The 21621-nt window shown below is 42.7% G+C and overlaps 1 protein-coding gene across 2 annotated transcripts in view; it reads right to left on the bottom strand.

Moving 5' to 3' along the window:
• The window catches only part of FRAS1 (Fraser extracellular matrix complex subunit 1), a 534238-nt gene that overhangs the window by 57799 nt on the left and 454818 nt on the right, over positions 1-21621 (bottom strand). For both annotated transcript variants that reach the window (XM_070372561.1, XM_070372562.1), the window contains 11 exons: positions 20882-21006; positions 20457-20597; positions 18379-18606; positions 15697-15810; positions 13856-14006; positions 12404-12563; positions 9715-9883; positions 6313-6559; positions 4613-4957; positions 2677-2837; positions 1634-1781 (listed from right to left, as the gene is read on the bottom strand). In XM_070372561.1, the coding sequence (XP_070228662.1) occupies positions 1634-1781; positions 2677-2837; positions 4613-4957; positions 6313-6559; positions 9715-9883; positions 12404-12563; positions 13856-14006; positions 15697-15810; positions 18379-18606; positions 20457-20597; positions 20882-21006 (1989 nt within the window). The remainder of the gene's footprint in view (positions 1-1633; positions 1782-2676; positions 2838-4612; positions 4958-6312; positions 6560-9714; positions 9884-12403; positions 12564-13855; positions 14007-15696; positions 15811-18378; positions 18607-20456; positions 20598-20881; positions 21007-21621) is intronic.

Genomic DNA, 21621 nt, shown 5'->3' with positions numbered 1-21621 from the left:
CTATGTTGATCCCTAAGGAGGCTGAGGAGGGTCCCCCTGCTTGAAGTGAAAGGTTTGACTTGATCTTCTCTACCCAACTCTAGAATCTGGCAATTTTAGATTTCACAATTCTTTCCCAGAAACAACTGTGCTTTCCCGTTCATTCGCTTGTTACTTAGGCCAGCTCTTCACTGGGCACTCATATTTTTGTTCAGGTGCTCGTGTGTGTGCTCAGTCACTTCAGTTGTGTCCGACTCTTTGTGACCCTCTGAACCGTAGCTGGCCAGGCTCCTCTGTCCATGGGAATCCCCAGGCAAGAATACTGGAGTGGGTTGCCTTGCCCTCCTCCAGGGGATCCTCCCGACCCAGGGACTGTGCCTGCATCTCTTACATCTCCTGCATTGGCAGGGGGTTCTTTACCACCAGCACCACTTTGTCGGGGTACTTTGTCGGGGTGCCTGTGTCTATTTGTCCTGCACATCACCCACAGGATGGTCAGTATTAGTTTCCTCTAACAAAAATCACACCACTCCTCTGCTTAGAAGCATCCGCTGCTCCCCTGTACCTATGAATTCCTGATGCTGGAACATAAGACATCTCAGAACTTGTCTCCAACATGTCTTTCCATTTCATTTCCTTCCATTCACCTCCTGCCAGGCTCGAAGCAAAAGTAAGCATCTCACTGTTCTCCAAATATGCGTCTTTCAAAATTGCATACCTTACATATACTATAGTTCTCCATTTAGAAACATTTTATTATCCATCAGATAAACTCCTACCACACCTAAAGACTCTGCTTAAATATCACTTCCTTTGTGAAATCTTCTAGGATTCTTCCACACTTAGTTACAATTCAGCCCCCTCTCCCGTACACTACTAGATTTATCATACTATTAGGTCATTTATCATAATATATTCTACTTTTTCTGTTTGAGGCTCTGATCCCCCCAACTAGAGCTTGAGCTTCTGAGGACACAGCCCAACCAGGCATGCCTCATTTTATTGTACTTCACTTGACTGCCCTTTATAGAAACTATATTTTTGACAAATTGAAGATTGTGGCAATCATGTGTTGAACAAGTCTATGGCGCCATTTTCCCAACAGCATTGGCTCACTTTGTGTCTCTCTGTTTCATGTTGGTAACTCTCCCAATACTTCAAACTTTTTCATTATTATTATATTCATTACAGTGATTGTGATCAGTGATCTTTGATGTTTCTATGAAGGAAAGATTATGATTCGTGAAAAGCTCAGAAGATGATTAGCATTTTAGCAATAAAATATTTTAAAATTAAGGTACATTTGTTTTTTTAGACACAGTGCAAGCCCCTAATAAACTACAGTATGGTGTAAACTTTTATATACACTGGGAAACCAATAAATTCATCTGACTTGTTTTATTGTGATACTCACTTTAAAGTGGTGACCTGGACTGAATGTGCAATATCCTCAAGTGTGCCTAGCAGAGTGCCAGAAATACGAATGATTATTTCTGCCCCATATTTCTATGTAAAAATGTGCACATGCATGTACTCATACACACACACGTTTCTTGAGTGAAAATGTGAATGAGCTCCAATGTTATATATGTGGATGTTAAGGAAGTAATAGAAATCTGATCTGAGCCACCAGCTGGTAACCCCAATCTCTTACCATCCTGGAATGTGTCATTAATTGCAATGACAGCCTGGAAGGGTTTGGTCAGTTCGGCCCCTTGTGGGGAGCTGAGGAAAACCACAAATGTCTCCAGCCCTTCAATCACTGGATACTGAGTGTCATCCAAGATGGTCAAGGTGCAATACTAGGAGAAAAATCAGGATGTTAACTAGACTTATTGTGGTGTTCATTCCACAATATTTACAAATATTGAACCATTATGTTGTATACCTGAATCTGACATAATGTTATATGTCAATTACACCATGACTTAGCACATACCCCTCCATAATTTTTTTTTCTAATTAAAAAAGCGAGGAAAAATCAAAGCAAATCTTATAGAATACTCACCACCCAACACTCATTTGACTTTGGGAGATTAGGATAAAAGTAACAACTTGCATTTCTCTGTTGGTCTTAAAGTAAATTTTTAAAATCCATAAAATGATGATCAATTTATCACATACCCTAGGTGTTTTTTCTCTAGACATCTGAAATCAATCAAGCGCAGTGATGCTGGATTATTATGCTGAAAATGGCATTTGAGAGTTTGTCAAAGATCTAGGTTGATTTGTTGGCTTGTGTTTTTGAACTCTCCAATGGTCCTGAAATACAAGGCTTTCACCTCTTCTATACTCCCCTTTCCTCGTCCCAGAGGTGAATGGGAAAGTAACGGCAACTTAGCCCTTCAGAAACACAGACATCAACACCACCAAATTAGGGGAAGGCTAGGGAAAGGATAGACAAAGCCAGCTTTTGTCTCATCCTGCCTAGTTGGAAGCCAAAGCGCACATTAAAAAGATGAAAATTACAATATTAACTTCACAATATTACCTTTGGGATCTACAGTTGTGCCATACAGGTAATCCTTTCTAATAATTTGGTGTCTATCACCCATGAGCTTTTCTAAACATCTTAAAGGGAAGATGTCTGAAGAAAGGGAAGACAGTAATATTTCAATAGAGTCCTCTAGAGACTTTGGAGAGCAGACTAGAGACGACATGAACAACCCATCTGGCCTTTGACCTCTGCATGCTCACCTGCTCAGTGACACCTGGTCCGAACTCCACCTTCCTAGAGCTGGGAACGTAGTCAACTCCTGGGGTGGCAGACGCTGGGTCTGAGGGCCGCGTGGCACACCAGACAGACGTGAAGGTGGAAAGGTCAGTCCCGTGGCGGATAACTGGGATCTTCACTGTACCTGAATTGAGAAGCACACGTTTCAGTGGTCAGTCTTGAATCAGAGTGTGAGTGTGGTTTTCAGAACAATGTCTTCCCTCGCTGCAGCAGCTCCATCCTGCCACTTGCCTAGACCACCTTCAGTGACACTCTGTGCGCCCTCTGAAGGCCCAGAGGTGTCACCATCCCTGGCTGTATGGATATTAAGTTCAAGAGCAGACCTGCAGGAGGGCCCCACGGAGGTGGTGCTAGGAAGACAACCTTTAGGGGAAAGCAGTTTTGTGGCTTAAGAGGCGAGGGTCCACTATAGGAAATCAACCCTCAATATTCATTGGAAGGACTGAAGCTGAAACTGAAACTTCAACACTTTGGCCACTTGATGTGAAGAGCCAACTCACTGGAAAAGACCCTGATACTGGGAAACATTGAAGGCAGAAGGAGAAGGGGATGACAGAAGATGAGATGGTTGGATGGCATCACCGACTCAAAGGACATGAGTTTGCGCAAACTCTGGGAGATAGTGAAGGAGAGGGAAGCCTGGCGTGCTGCAGTCCATGGGATTGCAAAGAGTCGGACACGACTGAGCGACTGAACAACAACAACAAAGCGGGGAGGGTCCACTGAAAACACCGTAAGCCTATTTATGGAGAAGAAAAAATAGCCAATTAAGGAAGAACCGGCTAGGGGGCTCTATGAGGCCTGGAGCTGAATGTCCCTAGTTAAATGTTCCTAACTGGGTGATTTCTATCTGAGTGTTGCACACATCATTACTTAAACCATATGTGCTTATTGCTTATCTCAGAAAGAAGCTCATCTTCTGGCCACTGTGACAACATAATTTGTAGGGCCCTAATGATACGCATGTAAATTTTTAGCTGTTTTCACAATCAAGGTCAGAGAAAAGCTACGTGACAAGTCCATCAATAGTACTTTTCGAGCCAATAGCCATGAGGTGACAAGTAGTCATGGCTGGGCATTTGTTGTATGGGGAAGGGAATGCAGTATAATAGAAAGGTCTGGGTTCTAATCCAGTTCTGTCATATTAGCTGGTCTTTGATGATTTATTTCACCTCTCTGGGACCCCATTTGCTCTTCTCTATAAATAAGAAGGAATGCAATGCACATGGTATGGTGGCTGGCATTCAGTAAATATTCCAAAATCTTAGTTTTCACTATCGCTAAGAGTATCACCTTCAAAGAGGTGCAAGGTCTTGATCAGCACAGATTAGCTGATTAGCAGACCTTCAGCACAACCACTGACTCTCTTATTAATAGCAGGATGTCTGTCAACAATATGAGGAAGACTTTGAGATTCATGCGGAGCCCAAAGAGGGAAGAGACCTGGGTGGAAGAAATCTGCCCATTGACTGCCTTGGGCTGTTATGGGAATGAGAGTTCCATTGTTAAAACACGGAAATTTTGAATTTATTTGTTATGGCAGTTGCAGGACACTAAATAATTTACCTCCATCTTCAACAGACCACATCCCCCTCCTTCACATGCCAAATGTTTAGCACTACACCCTCCCTTTGGACCACAGAGGTCAGCCAGTGAGCTCTAAGTCAGGTCTTTTCCTGCCACCAGTAAGCAGAGCAAGATAAGTGAATGGAGTTTCCTAATCTTCACTACCTTTCATTCTTGGTTTTGATGCTGAGTATTACCTGCCTCACACTGACAACCGTGTCACTGAGGAATGGCATTCTCAACATCCTAAGGGCATTCTCAAAACTAAGAGGAAACTATTTAAGGAAGGGATCAGGAGATGAGTGAGGGGAGCCCAGAGATGCTCTCCATTACCTGCATCCTCGCTGATGGTAAAAGCCGTGTTGCCCAAGGACACGGTAGAAGCATCATTGGGACCAGCAATGAACACCTTGGCCGATGCCATTCTTCCGATGCGGGCATTGTCGGAAGCACCTGTCAGGGCAATCTCAAACTCCTCTTCCTCTTCGTACTCGCTGTCATCGATGAGCATGACATCACAGGTGGACATGGTGACACCAGGCCCAAATATCACTCGACTCTCGGCAGACATCCCTCTAGATTTAAAATCAGAGCCCGATTCTAGAGCATAGAGGCTACTGCCCATAGCTGACTTGGGGACCGTGTAGCAAATCACAGATACAATGCTGCTTGAATCCCCTGAAACACAAATGGCAAGAATACCAAAGTAGTTGAATGAGCATTTCTCAAGTTTTAAAATCTCTGGTAATTTTGATGGGTATGATTCTTTTTGACATATTCCATTCAAACTCTAACGGAAATGTCCCTGCTTTGCAGTGTCTTAAGCCCGTGGTCTAAGCCACTTGAGGATTTCACATATCCCAGATCCTTCACCAAACAACCTGGAATGGATTTCCTATTCTGTGAATTTTGTGCTCTATTAATTCACAAGACTCATTGCCCGCCATCTAAGACCACAGCGGGTGGAGGGAAAAGAGACATACTTGGTACTTTAAGTAGAAAAGTAATTGTGTCCTGAAGACAGTGCTATGAGCACAGTTGACTGCCTTTCTGAATAGACTTCTGCACTTTAGCTCCCAGGGAGAAACAAGCCTGTTTAAAAAAAAGGAAGACACAACAAAACAAAAACACCCTGCCTCTCTGAACAAACGACTTTACTTATTAGCACTGCCACTTACCTGGGTGATAGGCTATTTGGGCTTGGCCAGCTGACTCAGAGCAACCAACAAGCCTTATCTGTCCTCTGAGTGGCATCACCAAGGGTTGGTGTTACCTGCAGCGTTGGCCACACTAACACACCATCAGCAGAAACAGCAAAATACCTGACATCATCACTTACAGTCTGGTTGTGGCTTTGAATAGGGATCAATTTCCAAGTGTTTAAAAAAATTTGTTGTTAAATATTATTATTGGAGTGTAATTACTTTACCATGTTGTGTTAGTTTTTCTGTACAGCAAAGTGAACCAAAAGTCCATATTCATACAGCCCCTCCCTCAATTTCCATGTGTTTTTAAAGTCACAATATTTCACAATCGTAAATCCATATGATCTTTCTTTTGATTTTCCACGCCAGTGGAATCACCCTTTATTTCTCACACACAGTTAATTTCTCACCTGAGCTCTACATGTGACACTCACATGTGGAAATCTTTAAATACATTTTCAGTCTCCCAAGAAGACAGGAAGCCAGTTCTCGCACACTGTAACTGCCTGCCTTGACCAAGGCTACTAAATATTTTTGGACTGGGTGATTGATTAAGAACTCTGAGTTCAGGAGTCATTTGCAAGGCCAAATGTAACTAGCCTTCTGGTCCCACTTAAGAATAAATGGGCATGCAAACAACTTCAACAGAGAAGCCATCTGTAGAATTCACTGTAGGGAGGATGGTTATTGGGGATTGAAGTGAGTTGATAACCCACGATGCACCCCCACACATGAGTTAACATGGTACATGAGCATGTGGCATGTGAAAGGGACAGAATAAACGTTAGCTATTATTACAGCTCCTTGCCGCCTTGGGCACCAACAGACCTTTTCTTTCAATAGGTGCAAACAGAAAGCCAGCACTCTCGTTGACCCGGTAGGTCTTCTTATCAAACTCTAATGTGGGCTCGTCCTCAGTGTCATTGATAATGACCTTCGCCTGGGTGAACTCCCCTAGTAGGGCGTACGCTGGCATGCTGAGCTCCACGGTGAAACTCTCGACGTCCTCAAACACGTTGTCATCGTTGATGACGATGGTGCAGGACTTGGTGTCCTCTCGCTCATCAAACTGCACCTGTCACGAAGGAAACAGCAAGGAGATAAGAGGTGCCTCAGATTCCCCCGCTCCGCTCCCCAAGGGCATCATGGGGAAAAAGAGGACCCAAGTCCAGTGGGAAGGCCACTGAATGAAACAGTTGGTTCTTCCTGTCAAAACCTCCCGCTGTATCACTTCTCCCCATTCTATCTCTGCACACTGGGGCTGATTCACTGTATATAGACATGGAAGGAAGAGACGTCTCCTACCATGCGGTAAACGTAGAAAACCATGCAGGTAACTATTCATATCCTGTTTTATTAACTCAGCTGGGACAGCAAGAGTCATTTTTTTTAACACCTAAAAAAACTGTTTCCCTATTTATTTGGTTGTGCTGGGTCTTGGTTGCATCCCAGGGGATCTTTTAGTTGTGGCATGTGCTATCTAGCTCCCTGACCAGGGATGGAACCCAGGCCCTTTGCATTGAAAGCATGGAGTCTTAGCCACTGGGCCACCAGGAAAGTCACAGCACAAGTTGTTTGATTACTTGGTTTTCCTTCCATTTGTGGCAAGTTTAACTGGAAAGATCTTTGAACTTGGAGTGTGAAATTCTGGCCTCAAGTCCTGGTTCTGTTACTTCCAAGCTGGGTTAGGCTATAAAACTTCACAAACCTCAGATTCGCCATCGGCTAAATAACAACAATATGTCTATTTCACATACTTACTGGGAGAACTAAATGAGAAATGTAAAATGAAGGCACTAACTTTACTTTAAAGCATGGAACAAATGCAAGATATTACCATCATCACCATATTACTCATATAATCAAAACTGACATAGAATCTCAGTGTACTGAATTATGGAGTTTGAATTCAGAGACAGTCACATTATGAACAGGCCAGACTGAATTTTAACTTTACTATTACATCCTTTCCCATTTAGATGTAGTAGATCCATAATGTGAATTAACTTAGCCTGATATAAAATAGAAAAATTAATTTATATGCATACAATTGTGAATTTATAGGGACTTCTTCTGGTTGTACTTTGTCTTTATAAAAAAGATGATTAAAACCTACACATGGAACCAGGGTTATGGATCAGTCTAAAACTGAGTGGACAGGCAGTGGGTCTGGACTGAATTTTGTGAAATAGCTAAAATGTGTAAAAATTAGTCCTAAACCTCTAGGGTCACACAAATCTGAAAAACACATGCTTTTCATCAATAAAAATGTACTATTCTGCATCTAATCAACGTATCAAATTAAGTTTTACTAAGATCCACATTTTAAAATGCTCCCAGCTAAATGAAACACTCAAAGGTTTCTATTTAGGTCTAGAACACACTGTCTGTTGTCATTCTCTGAAAAGCACAAGTATGTGTTCTTTATTATTATTTTGCTAAAACATTCCTTAGCTTATCTGATCTATTCTAATTTCTCATTTATATTTGACATAGATTAGAAGTTTGGGATTAAAATATACACACTACTATAGATATAAGATATCAGGGCTTCCCTGATAGCTCTGCTGGTAAAGAATCCACCTGCAACACAGGAGACCCCAGTTCAATTCCTGGGTTGGAAAGATCCACTGGAGGAGGGATAGGATACCCACTCCAGTATTTGCCTGCAATGCAGGAGACCTGGGTTCAATCCATGGGTCGGGAAGATCCCTTGGAGAAGGGAATGGCTACCTACTCCAGTATTCTTGCCTGGAGAATTCCATAGACTGTATAGTACATGGAGTCACAAGGAGTCAGACACGACTGAGTGACTTTCACATATATAAGATAACAAGGACCTACTTTATAGCATAGGGAACTATACTCAGTATTTTGTAATAATCTATAATGGAAAAGGATCTGAAAAAGAATATATATATGTATATATATATACACACACATATATATATGAATTACTTTGCTGTACACTTGAAACTAACACACATTTTAGATCAACTACATTTCAGTAAAAATGAAAAAAAAAATTGATGTAAGAGGCATTAGCTTAGTCCAGCTGAAATGCTTCAGAAAGAGAGCCCACTTCTCTTTACAGGGATTCATGCTGCCATAAGAATAATGAAACTACTTTTAAAAAACACTTAATAAATACCTAATAAGTGCCAAGTATTGTACAATACTTAAATCTGACATGTAGAGGGTGTCCTGCCATAAAGGAGTTTACTATTTATGTCCTCTTTTCTCTTTTGCTTTCACTTTTTCTTTTTTCTCCTTCATTCACACCCTGGCACTAATTACCACTGCTACCAGTGCTGTCACATAGAGATGTGCAAATGTGTGTGTGTGTGTGTGTGTGTGTGCATGCAGGCATGCATGTGTGTGTCTCTACACTCCTACAAACCCAAACAGCCGCCAACGGATTTTCTCTAAGGCAACTCACACACAACATGTCCAAAGCAAAATCAAGATCACCCCCTCGCTAGACCTGCTCCTCTTTGGCATCCCCTCCCAGCGAAGGCATCACCATCCATCTCTCCCTTCTGTCCACTCTCTAGCCCACTGCTGAATCCTATCAATTCTTACTGGTCTGTTGAATCCACCCCCTTGTTTCCACCTTCACTTCATTTGTTTTATTGAGTAGAGTTGATTTACAATGCCGTGCTAGTTTCAGTTGTACAGCAAAGTGACTCAGTTATACGTATCTATCTCTTCTTTTCAGATTCTTTTCCTTTATAAGTTGTCACAGAATACTAAGTATAGTCCCCTGTGGTATACAACAGGTCTTTGTTGGCTATCCATTTTATATATATAGCAGTGTGTATTCGTTAATTGAAAACTCCACCTTCACTTTATAAATGAAGCTCATCTCCCACACACCGATTCCAAGAGCTCCCCAACTAGTCTCCCTACCCTTCAGGTAATGAGAAGTAAGGAGGAAAGTTAGGATATCAAAGGCTGAGTGTACAACATGGTGCCTGGGAGGCTCTTCTTGAAGCAAAATGTGAAGATTGAGAAGCTGGACAGCAGTTAAAACTGTAGCAGGGACTAGACAGACTGTGAAGGAAAGAGCACTGTGGGAAGACAACGTAGCGCAGTGACCCGAGGGAGGGTGCGATGGGCAGGGAGGTGGGGTGAACAAGGGGGAAACTACCACAGTTGAAGAGAGCCACCTCCCAGCCTGGCTGCAGCCCACCGGCAGTTCGGGAGTCAGAGGCCCCCATGCCCACCTACCTGGCCAGCATACTCCACATAGTCCTGCTGTCCCGGCTGGGAGCCCACCTGGGAGCTGGAGGTGGCCGTGCCTTGCTCCGTGCGACACAGGACAATGGCATACTGGTTCAGGTTCCCCATCCTCTGCACCGTGACACTCACTGACCCTGCTTTCTCACTGACATTGTAGCTGGAAGCACACAAAAAGGCCATCTCTGAAATTCTGAAAGGGCTGCGAAGAATCCGTGTACTTAATGCTTATCTCTGAGGGTTGGTTACTGGGGTCGGACAGTTCTGAGAGGAGGTAGTTTGGTTCCTATAAGAAGTTAACTGTCAACTGATGGAACATATTCACTTGTGACAGTCATAGAAGCAGGTGACCAAAGAAGGAGTGGATGCAGAAGGATATCTGCCCCATTTTTAGAAGGAGGTGGAAGACAGCACATAGGAGGTATGCCCTCCATATTTCAGAACACAAAGAAATAACAAACACTGTCATCCAAGTGTGGTAGAGTAATTAGCAGTGAGTTCCTTTGGAAGAAAGCTGCTTGGAAGCCAATTAATAACTTGGTTCAGGTGGGAACTAACTGGACCAGGTCTCTAGGGTGTTTAAAAGAGCCAGAGTGGTGCCAGAAGTAAGAAAATGAGAACTGGGCCAAGGAAACAAAGGCGTTGAGGCAAATGGGGCTTTATGACAATGGGAGAGGGCCAAGGTGCTGTAGACTGGAAGTGTGCCCCTCCACACTTGTATGTTGAAGCCTTAATCCCCTCTGTGACAGTAATAGGGCCTTTGCAAAGGTGATTAGGTCACAAGAGTGAAGCCCTCATGAATGGGATTAGTGTAGTCATACAAGAGTGAAGCCCTCATGAATGCTATTAGTGCCATCATAGAAGAGAGCTCCATTTGCCTTCTGCCACAAGACGTTACAGCAAGAACTCAATTCTCCATGGACCATGAAGCAGACCCTCATCAGACACTGAATTTGCCAGCACCTCAGTCTTGGACTTCCCAGCCTCTAGAGCTGTGAGAAATAAATTCCTGTTGTCAAGTTACATAATAAGTCACCAAAGTTATGGTATTCTGTTAGAGCAGCTGGAATCACTAAGACATAGAATTAACTTAGCTTGCTGCTAGGAATTTCTGTTGAATTGCAAAGCAGGAGGCAAAGTATACAGGTGCCATTTATTCATAACAAGCTATCCAGGTTGAGAAAAGCTCAACCTGACCTGGGCTTTGTTTTTCATCACTGAGGATGGCCATTAACTTTGACTTGTGGCTTGTTGCCATGAGGATTGCAGGCAAAGTGCCTTTGAGGGGTTTATTTTCATTGCCAGTTTGGGGACTCTCTGTATTAGTTAGTCCATCAAACATTAGAGGGTTGTCCAGAAAACATCATCAGTTTTATTCAACTTATTTAATTCTGAAGGAGTTACAAGTAAGAGGTAAATAGCAGCAGAGTGTATGTATATAATGGAGAATGAAATGGCAACCACTCCAGTATTCTTGCCTGGGAAATCCCATGGACAGAGACTGGTGAGCTACAGTTTGTGGGGATCACAAAAGAGTTGGACACAACTTATCGACTAGACAATAACTATATAAATATTATATATATATATAAAACACATATATATGTTAATTCTAATTTTCCACTCATTCTCCAAGTGTGTGTAACCATAGAATAGCCTCCATCTGGGGCACATGAAACCAAGTTTGCATGCTTCTTTTCTTCCCAAGATCTAATTTTCATTTGAATTATAATGAGATTGGTTTCTTAGTGGGTCTGTGAAATGTAGATTTAAATAATTATATCTCCCACAAAAATTACAGTCCTAGTTATAATCTAATCCATAAAATCAGCTCTGTGTTTTACCACTCAGTGACTCTCTACCTCTGGACTCCCCAACAAGACTACAAAAGTGTCTTGAAGAGCTGTCTGTGTTAAGCTATGAATTTTTAACTAAAGATACATGATTCTGTGTACACCAAAAGAGCGAAGGGGAGAATATAAGCTTAAGAACAGGGAGAATGGAGACAGAAGGCAAAGACTGTTTCTGCAGGCCAGTGATTATTTTTTTCAATGTATTTTTTCCCCATCACTTCTTCTGGATTATCTTCTAAACTTGAAGACTGAAGGAAAAATACTTTCAGGAGAAGCAGTAAAGCATGATGGTTAAGATCACTGGACTTTATTGCTTATTAGCTATATGACTTCAGATAAGTTAATGTTGTTTAGTCACTAAGTTTTGTCTGACTCTTGTGACCCCATGGACTGTGACCTACCAGGCTCCTCGGTCCATGGGATTCTCAGGCAAGAATATTGGAACGGGTTGCCATTTCCTTTTCCAGGGAATCTTCCCGACCCAGGAATCAAACACGCATCTCCTGCATTGACAGGCGTGTTACCACTGAGCCACATGGGAAGCCCTCATATAAGTTACTTAACCTATTTCTGTCTCTGTTGCTTCATTATTGTGGAGGCAACAAGGTTACTCATCTCATAACTGCAAGCATTAAACAAGACGACGTATGTCAATTACCCACTACATATGGCATTCAAGAAATATTTGGTGCAATTATTATTTTTATTCTTATTATCATCCCACCATCATGACTGGATGATTACAGCTGACCTCCAAGGTGCTTCATCTGGGCTTCCTCTGCTTTCCTGTTTCATTTCTCAAGAATGAACACCTACAGCACTTGTACCTGGTATATTTAAAACTGATGAGGGACCACTGGATATGGAAGATGTTGTCGTTGACCACATTGGGTTTACTGTCTTTCACCAGAAACTGAAAACTATCCATCATCTCATGGATCTTCTCTTCATGCAACACGTAACGAATCAACCCCAAGTTCACATCCTCTGTGGGAAAAAAAGATACTGAATTAACCAGGGGATGTAAAGACAGCCTCATAGATTTCTCCCGACACATCCAGTTTATTCTTCTAGTGGATTACAGACAAAACTTATTTTTCCAGGAATAAAAAAAGATTGTAGTCTGAAAAATAAATGTTTCTACCAGATCTTAAAATAAGATCCTGTAATTCTGTTTGTGTACAAGAAGTACCATTATGCTGTTGAACAATGACAATCCCAGGGTCTTGGCAAAAAAAAAAAGCAGTTTAATAAATGTCTATGGAAAGTTTAAAGCAAATCTTAGAGCCAACAGAGGAAAGTCTCTGACCCTGTCTGCCATGCATATATGCTTATAGCTGTCCCTACTTCCTTCAAAATAAAGGTTCTTTGGAAGGTATGTGTTACTGAGAAAAGCTGGGGTTGGATTAAAACATCCCCCTCACAAGGCACAGACAACATGGGGCTAGGAAAGAAAATGGATTGAGGAAAATGGACAGGGATTAAAAGGAAATATGGCACATAAATTGTGAGACACAGTTGTGTCTTCCCAATTAGGTCCATCCCCAACAGCAGTCTAGAAGACTCTGAAAAGTTTCCAGTAAACTAAAATACAAATTGGTTTGCTTGATGTGATTCCAAACAGGAAACTATTCTATTGAGCAATCTACCCATGTTGATTTTTCTTTCTTTGCTGAAGACAAAAAAATCCATAATCCTTTAGAGAAAAAAATTTAACCACACAGGATCACAGATGTTTCATAAAGTCTGGTGGCTATTTTTGTTTTGAAAGCAAACCCACAAGTATCACATGATCTTTTCCAAACAACTTGGTCAAAACTGAAAGCAATTTGGGAACTGAGGAAGCCAGGTAAAGATAAAAATTTTCTTTTTGGGGGCCATAATTTGGAGTAACAGGGGAAAAATATCAGGAGAAGTAAAATTTCACTGTTGGATTGTTAGATGCCAAAAGATCTATTTGTCTGTAAATAGGTCCGGGGGAAGCAGCTGGCAGTGGTTGCAAGAAAGATGAGGGAGGTAGTGGAACTGGGGTTAGAACAGACCCTTCCCACTTCTCATATTAGTTGTTCAGTCGTATCCAACTCTTTGAAACCCCATGGACTGTAGCCTGCCAGGCTCCTTCGTCCATGGGATTCTCCAGGCAAGAATACTGGAGTGGGTTGCCCTTCCCTTCTCCAGAAGGATCTTCCCAATCCAGGGATCAAACCTGGGTCTCCTGAATTGCATGTGAATTCTTTACAATCTAAGCCACCAGGGAAGCCCAGCTCCTGAGTGCTCACCCTGTGTGAAGGTAGCCACTGCCCTGCCAGGCTGCAGTTTGTTCTCCACGTGGCCATGCTTGGGGCCCGTGGTGATCTCATAGACAAGTTGCAGGTCCTCCGTGTCCGGGTCCATGGTCAGCAGTTCCTTCTTGGTGATCAAGTTGGTTGCCTGGAATAGAAACCCATTAAATTTAATTCCTGAGATGGGAATAAAGCAGGAACAAGACCCTCTGACTCAGATTTAATTCAGTTCAACCATGATTTACTAAGTGCATTTACTGCCTGGAAAACTTTGTCAGGATTGAAGAGGTTATGAGGACAGAAACCATCCCAGCCTCTGTCCTTGATGTTCATTCTTTCTTGGGGAAGAAAGGCTTATGAGGAAAGTAACTGTGGTGAGTGCTATAGTGGGAGATGCAGAAAAGACTGCACCACAGTTTTAGGGAGCCAGGACAATTCATTCCACATGGATTAGGGATGGGGGTGGCTTGAGTTTGGCCTTGAAAGAAGGTTGGAACTTTGAAAGAAGGATACAATCCAGGGAAGATGGCCACTTTATACCGTATAAGAGTTGATTACAGTGTTTGAAATTAAGACAGACAAATATATAATATCCCAATACTGCTCAAATATACTGGCTAAATTTTAATTCACTCATTTATTCATTCAACAAATATTTAATGAGACCAAAGGTTTGAGAGAAAAAAAGGATGGTCAACACTGTTGACTGTTACTAGACCCAGTAAAATAAGGGCATGTAAGTGATCTTTGATTTGGTGAAACTGAGGTCATTGATGACTCTGATTAAGAGTCACTGCAGTAGGGTAAGAGTTGGAAGTGGAAGACCAGTTGGAGAAGAAGAGAATAGGATGATTCTGAGTATTGAGAAAAATTTCGAATAGGGCATGAGAGGAATCTGTACTAATTTTGTCTCATATATTTTAAAATTCCCAATGAGTTCAGTGGAACACTGTAACACCACTTCTACACATAAAACCAACACATCAGTGACATGGAGATGGGAAAATTCACATCCTAGAGGCAATACCACAAACAAAAGTATGAAACCAGTTCCCAAACTGAACTGAATAACTGTGTGTGTTTAGGTGGAAATGAGAATTTAATGCTTGACATGGTACCAGGTGAGAATTATGGCATATCTTAAAATGACCCAATTGGAACTTACGAAAAGGAGAAAAAAATTTTAATTTCTAGAAATCCTCTGATGATACTCATCTACCAAAAAACTCACTTCCTTCCCATCTATGGCATGTATGAGAAGTTTTCCCAAATCCATCCTCCCCTTTTTCTAGTCAACAAACTTTTAGCTGAGCACCAAACTGCCTAGCTAGACACTCCATGCAACAGATAGGGCCATAGGATCAATTTCTTCTTACAACAATATGAGTGCAAGTGATGTGTTTAATTTCTGTATCACTTGCTTAAAATTAAGTTCCTTGCCCCTATTTTTCTGTATTCCTCTTCCCATGGTATGCAGTACTGATGAACAGCTGAAGAGTTTTTCGCCCTGCTTTTTGATAGCAACACTCTAGTGATGGCAGAAGAGTAAGTCAGAAGGAATATGCATCTCTGAATGGTCACGTGGAGCCCTAACCTCCCCACTTCCGTGCTTTACGTGAGAAAAAAATTTCTATCCTGTTTGAGCTACTATATTTGGAGGTCATTCTGTAAGAACATCTTATACTATAATACAATTCTCACCAGATTCATGGAGCTCAGCAATCTTAAGAACTCAGCTTACTTAGGGCGGGATAAGTTGAACAGTTCTGTTCATATTGTCAAGAATAGGATAGAGCCCAAGTTGGTTACTGAGACAGTAGCAGATGGAAAGGCCTTACCTTGCCATCCACGTACTCCAGCCACTGGAGCCCGAGGTTGGTAACAATCCTAGGGGTGCCATCATCCACTGGAAGGATGTCTATCCAGAACTGCTGAGGTGCTGCTGTTATGATCTGTCATGAAAGCCAGAAAAGAAAACTCATCATTCACACATACCTGAAGTATGTCAGGTCTAGGACTTACAGAAGCTGGAACGCCTGAAATCTGTTGACACTTTACAACAGGCAACTGAGCAATTTCCATTGCTTATCACCACTCGGCTCCTGAGGTTTCAGGGATAATGCTGACTGACAAAGTGGAAATGATATAAGAAGAAAAGCAAGACACAAGTCGCACTCTTGCTGGAATTTCAGCTGCTATGGAAGTTGGTTTTCCCAAACTTAAGCTTTCTTTAGTTGAGTTCAATATTGCCCCCAAGGTGAAACAATAAACAAAATATCTTCCTTTCAATAACTCTTGGTAAAACTTCCGTCATTAAAATGTGAATCCCAGGGACCTCCCTGATGGTCCAGTGGTTAAGACTCTGCATTCCCAGACCGCAGTTTGATCCCTGGTTGGGGAACTAAGATCCTGCATGCTGCACAGCGTTGCCAGGAAAAAAAAAATTAGTTAATGTTAAGGTCTTCAGGTAGGATTCTGCTAGATGTGAAAAGATGTTCATGGGAAAAGATTTCCTTTTTTCTTTTTTTGAGAAAGAACTGTTCACATGGGGAAAAGGGGCAGAAGAAATCAAGAATAAAAGCATTTGTGAGGACTTCCTTGGTGGGCCAGTGGTTAGGAATCCACCTGCTAATGCAGGATACATGGGTTCAATCCTTAGTTCCTCCCACATGGTGTGTAGGAACTAAGCCCATGGGCCACAACTGCTGAAGCCCACGAGCCCTAGAGACCACACCAAGAGAAGCCACCACAATGAGAAGCCCATGCATCACAACTAGAGTACAGCCCCCACTCGTTGCAACTAGAGAAAGCCTGCTCACAGCAACAAAGACCCAGCACCACCACTTCCAAAAAAGTGTGTGTGAGAATAGTGCAAAGACATTTCAGTTTATGACTTTATCACCACACAGATATACACATGCATATTCACAACATACATGGAGAGTCCCGTCCAGTACCTCCCCATTTTGGAACGGATACAATAAGCTGGCAGACAGGGCAGCAAGATACTGGTGTTTCAGCCTCCTCCAACCCTCCCAGATAATTTCCATTTTCAAAATGACACGGTCCCCCGGAGACCTGCTGTGACCTTTTATGTTTATCAGAGAGGTGGCCCTCTTGTTGATTCATCCTGAAATCTTTTTTTTTTTTTTCTCCTCTTCTGAAAGTCAAACAAACTGGGGAAGCAGCCACAGTATGGGAGAGGGAAAATGAACGTGATGACCTGCCAGGTGGAGATGCAGTGCGCACACTGAAATGGCAGGGAAATCCCAAGAGCCATCCTACTGACACCTTGGCCAACTGAGAATGACCTTCTCACAGGCTGTTGGTTTCTAAAGCACACCAGAGGATCTTTCCTGGCCAGGCAAAGAATCATTCATCATCAAAGGAGGGAAAAAACTGCAGGCCCGAGAAGCTGCTGACCCTTCGCTTATGCTGAAAGTAAACAGTAGGGTGTGATCACGTGCTCATTAAAACTGCTTATGCTGAGTCAGACAGCTGTGTGAGACGTCAGGGGTCCACCTTTCATCAGAGTTGCAGTTATTCCTAGGGGAAGGTTATGGTGCTGCAGGAAATCTGCTAAAAAAGAGTAGAACTGCAGGGAAGAGAGTGAAAGGGGATGTTTATAGTTTCTTCTGAACACCTAAATGTTAGAAGTGAGCAATTCCCTTAAGAGAGAGAAGCTTGACAGTTTCATGACCTCAAAAGAAAAGCAACTTCATTTGTTCCACAAGCTGGTCCTAAAGTGACGACCATGATGATTAGAGCCACAATTTATTGCCTATTTCTTGTGTTTCCTGTGGGCTAAGTGCTTTGTGTAATCAGGGGAGTAGATATCCTCATTGTACAGATAAGGAAGCTAAGGCTTAGAAAGGTTAAATGACTTACAAAGACACTCAGGTAGTAAGTGACAGAAGCAGAATTTAAATCAGTGTCTTTCAGATGCAAAAGCCATACTCTTAGCCACTATAATTCTTCATGAGACTGAAAGCTCTGACTGGCTCAGGAGACGATTTGGAACCCTGTGATCTTATTGAAAACCCAGATGAAAGAAAAAAGGAAGGAACAAAGGTTGAGTGCAAAGGAAAAGGAAAAATAATAGCAGTGATAATAACAATAATGACCATCTTTTACGTGAGTACTCAGTCTTTGCCAATAGTGTCAAGCATTTTTTATGGATCTTTTTGTTCCTTAGACCAATGGAAGCCAGTGGTGATCCTTGTGCCCACTGTACAGATGAAAAGCTGAGGCTTATGGAAGTTAAGCCATCTGTCCAAGGCCAATTAGGTGACAGAACCAAAACTCAAGCAGTGTTGAGTAAATGCGTGCTAATTTGCTTCAGTTGTATCCAACTCTTTGTGATGCTATGACTGTACCCACCAAGCTCCTCTGTCCATGGGATTCTCCAGGCAGGAATACTGGAGTGGGTTTACCCTTTGCCTAAAAATGCCATGTTCAGCCTCCAGACAAGCTCTGGCCTGCTGTGCTCCGCCTCCCTCTCTGCTGTTTCTGCCCCTCACCTCTTTTCCTCCTTCCTCAACAATGAAGAAGGGATTCGTCCCATCAGCCACGGTGAAGGTAAATCGGTCTCTGAGGGAGTTGCTGCCATCGTGGCTGTAGCGGACCCGGCTCTGGTAGATGTCCTCCATGGCGAAGGTGGACGTGAGCTGGAAGGGCTGCCCATCGGCGGTTCGCTCGATGGTGCCGTGGCGTGGGGGCTGCACGACCGTGAACGTGACAGACTCGGCCTGTCATGGAGGCAACAAGAGGAGAAGGGAACTCTGTATCAGGAGCCAGACGTGTGAGTGGTGGCCAACAGGTGGCCAAGGGTAGTTAAACCCAAAGACCTTTATAAGACAAAGACTGCCTTTTCTTTATAGACACCAAAAATCAAGCTAAGGAGAGAAATTATATTGGTTACTACAATCGAACTTATATTCTGCTGCCTTCTGTTTTTAAGATAAGACATTTAAATTTGTCCTTTTGGGGTCGTAGGGGAAAACTTGAATTTTTAACCTCTAAGATGGTAAGAACTAGACCTTTTAAAATCACTCACTTCCTTTCCATCCACTCTCCTCCCCCAGCACACACACTTTTCCAAAATTCATACATAGAATCTATGCATCAGAACAGAAGCATAACTTCCCATTTTTATTTTTTTCATTGGAGTGTAATTGCTTTACAATGTTGTGTTAGTTTCTGCTGTACAACGAAGTGAATCAGACATCTATGTACATATATCTCCTCCCTCTCAAAACTCCCTCCCACCACCCCCATCCCACTCCTCTAGGTCATCACAGCACCCAGCTGAGCTCCCCCTATTTTACAGCAGGTTCCCACTAGCTAGCTATTTTACACATGTGGTGTATATATGTCAACACTACTCTCTCAATTCATCCCACAAATTTCCTATTTCTAATAACTGCTTCTAGAGTGACATGAGAAGGAAAAATACTGATAAAGAAAATCCTGCTCAGGACTCTCCAATGATTTCCCACCATCTTGGAAGAAAATGCAGAGGCCTGACCTGGGCTAAGAAGGTCTTCTGTGACCTGGTTCCACAGTTCCTCTCTGGCCTCATCCTTTTCCTCTCCTGCTTGTTCACTGGGGTCTAGACCCTTGGCCTGGCTACTCAATTGTTCCAAGCGCACTGGATCACAGGGCTTTTGCCCTCCTGAGGTATTCTCCCAAGAAACTGCACAGTCTGCTCTTTCTCTTCCTATCTCTGCTCAAGTATCAGCCACTCAGAGAAAACTTCCCTGACCTGTGCCTCAAACAGCACACGCATCAATCTCTGTCACCTTCATGTCACTTTATTTTTATTTCTAGCACTTATCACACCTGACACTATAGTCTATGTTCTTTCTTTCTTTATCATCTGTCCCCCTAACCAAAGGTTGTAAACTCCCTAAGGCTAGCACTTTGATCTGCTTTGTTCACAGTGCTGTCTTTAGCATCTAGAGCTGACCTTGGTAATAAATACTTGCTGAAAGAATGAATAAATAAACGAATGCATGCTGGCACGGGGAAGGGCATACATAGAACTAATTAATAAGTGAGTGGTACCCTTAATGGGAGCTAAATCATGTCAGAATATTAGGTTCTTTAATTGGAAAGCATTAGGAGAGGAGGAGTTTAGTCTCGACATGCCCTGTTCTAACGGATAAAGCCTGGTTCTTTGAGAATGTTCACACTGTAATAATTAGTTGTCATCCAGTGAAGTCTCGATGAAGGAGGAAAAAGTGTAGCGGAGAGAAAATCCTTGTTCATTAATAACAGGGAGTAATAAAAATTGGATAAAATGCCATCGACCTAATTTTCTGTGGATCATAATCAAAATCAGAATGTTAACATGATTGTTAACATGCAATTGTGGGAAAGGATAAATGTATTTAGGGTTTCCAAAAGAGTTTAAAAACAACTTATTTCAAATGTATTAGCTTTTTTTTTTCCAGCAGGCCATGGTATGTTCTGCTTTTTAATCCTTTGAGGATGCTTGTATTACTTTCACCCCCATCCTTTGCCCCACCCTTGGGATCTACTGTCACAAAGCAACAGGCATGTCATTGGACCAGAGAGGCCAGGGGAGCACTCCTACCTCTGTGTCTTCATCCACCGCTTTAAGCTCAAACTCCGTGATGGTCTTCCTCACACCCTCCTGTACCCGCATCCCAAAGTTTTGCACGTGGGGCAGCGAGTCATCCACAGGGCGAAGAGTGATGCGGAAAGTCTGAGTCACCTACAGGGCGGAAAAGTGCAGGTGGGCTGCCTGTCCCCAGCAGCCACCCGAGGAGAAGGCAGACGCTCTCTGCATTCCCTTTCACACTGTTCCTGGCGTGACTGACTGACCAGGAACCCAGAGGTGAATTCTTTTTGGCAAGATAGAGTTCTCTTTGCCTCTGTCCTGGGCTGAGAGTAGAGGGAAACGGAGCTGTCTCAACAATGGTGGCTCCGGGCCCTCCAGTTAAAGGAGAGGACGCTAAATTGATACCCATCAAGGAGGGAAGCGAGTTTCTCACCCACCTCGTGGACTCCATCAGAGAGCGTAAAGCTGAAGGCATCTGAATGCTTCTCAGTCTCACTGGAGTGGATATACTGAACGTTTCCTGAAGTGAGGTCAGCTTGCGTAAAGGAACTAATCTGGATGCCTAGCAAAAGACGAGAACCAGAGAAAGGGTGTCAAGAGGCGAGTCATGGCTCTCTCAGCTAAGGGAAATGTCACAATGTCCCCAGAGAGAGTCCTTTGTCCTTTTCTTACAGTATCAATGTGCTGCCCTCTAAGACCTTGGGTTAGAGCTGTCTGTGTGTTTTCCCTGCAACAGCATATGTTCTGTGGGAACATGTGTTAATTATCTAGGCTTCTACCCTGTGCCAAGGCAACAGCTGGTGCTCAATAAATGTTACTCTCTTCTCTCTTGGGGTTTATGTATGCAGGTCAAACTGTGAAAGGTAGAGCCATTGCCTTCTTTGCCAGACTCCTCGCTCTGAAGTTTTACATCCCCCATTGCCTCATAGTCCTTTCTGAAAACCTGCCCTAATTTTGAATATTGTGTGATGCTTAGTGTTGAAACACTGGGGTCCTAGGGCTTGGCTGCACACAACCTTTTTTCTGAGATTGGTGAGCCTTAATTTCATCGGATATTCTTCAAGGTCTCTTTCATTCTCAGTTTTATGATTCTAGCTTCGTATATACCACTTTGGCCAAGATGGCAGTAACAAAACTTACCACATGACTTTGGAGTTTGAGCAATCATTCTTTCTCA

Source organism: Bos mutus, chromosome 6 (genome assembly GCF_027580195.1).
Source record: "Bos mutus isolate GX-2022 chromosome 6, NWIPB_WYAK_1.1, whole genome shotgun sequence".
NCBI lineage: Eukaryota > Metazoa > Chordata > Mammalia > Artiodactyla > Bovidae > Bos > Bos mutus.
This window is presented reverse-complemented; position numbering and strand designations above follow the sequence as displayed.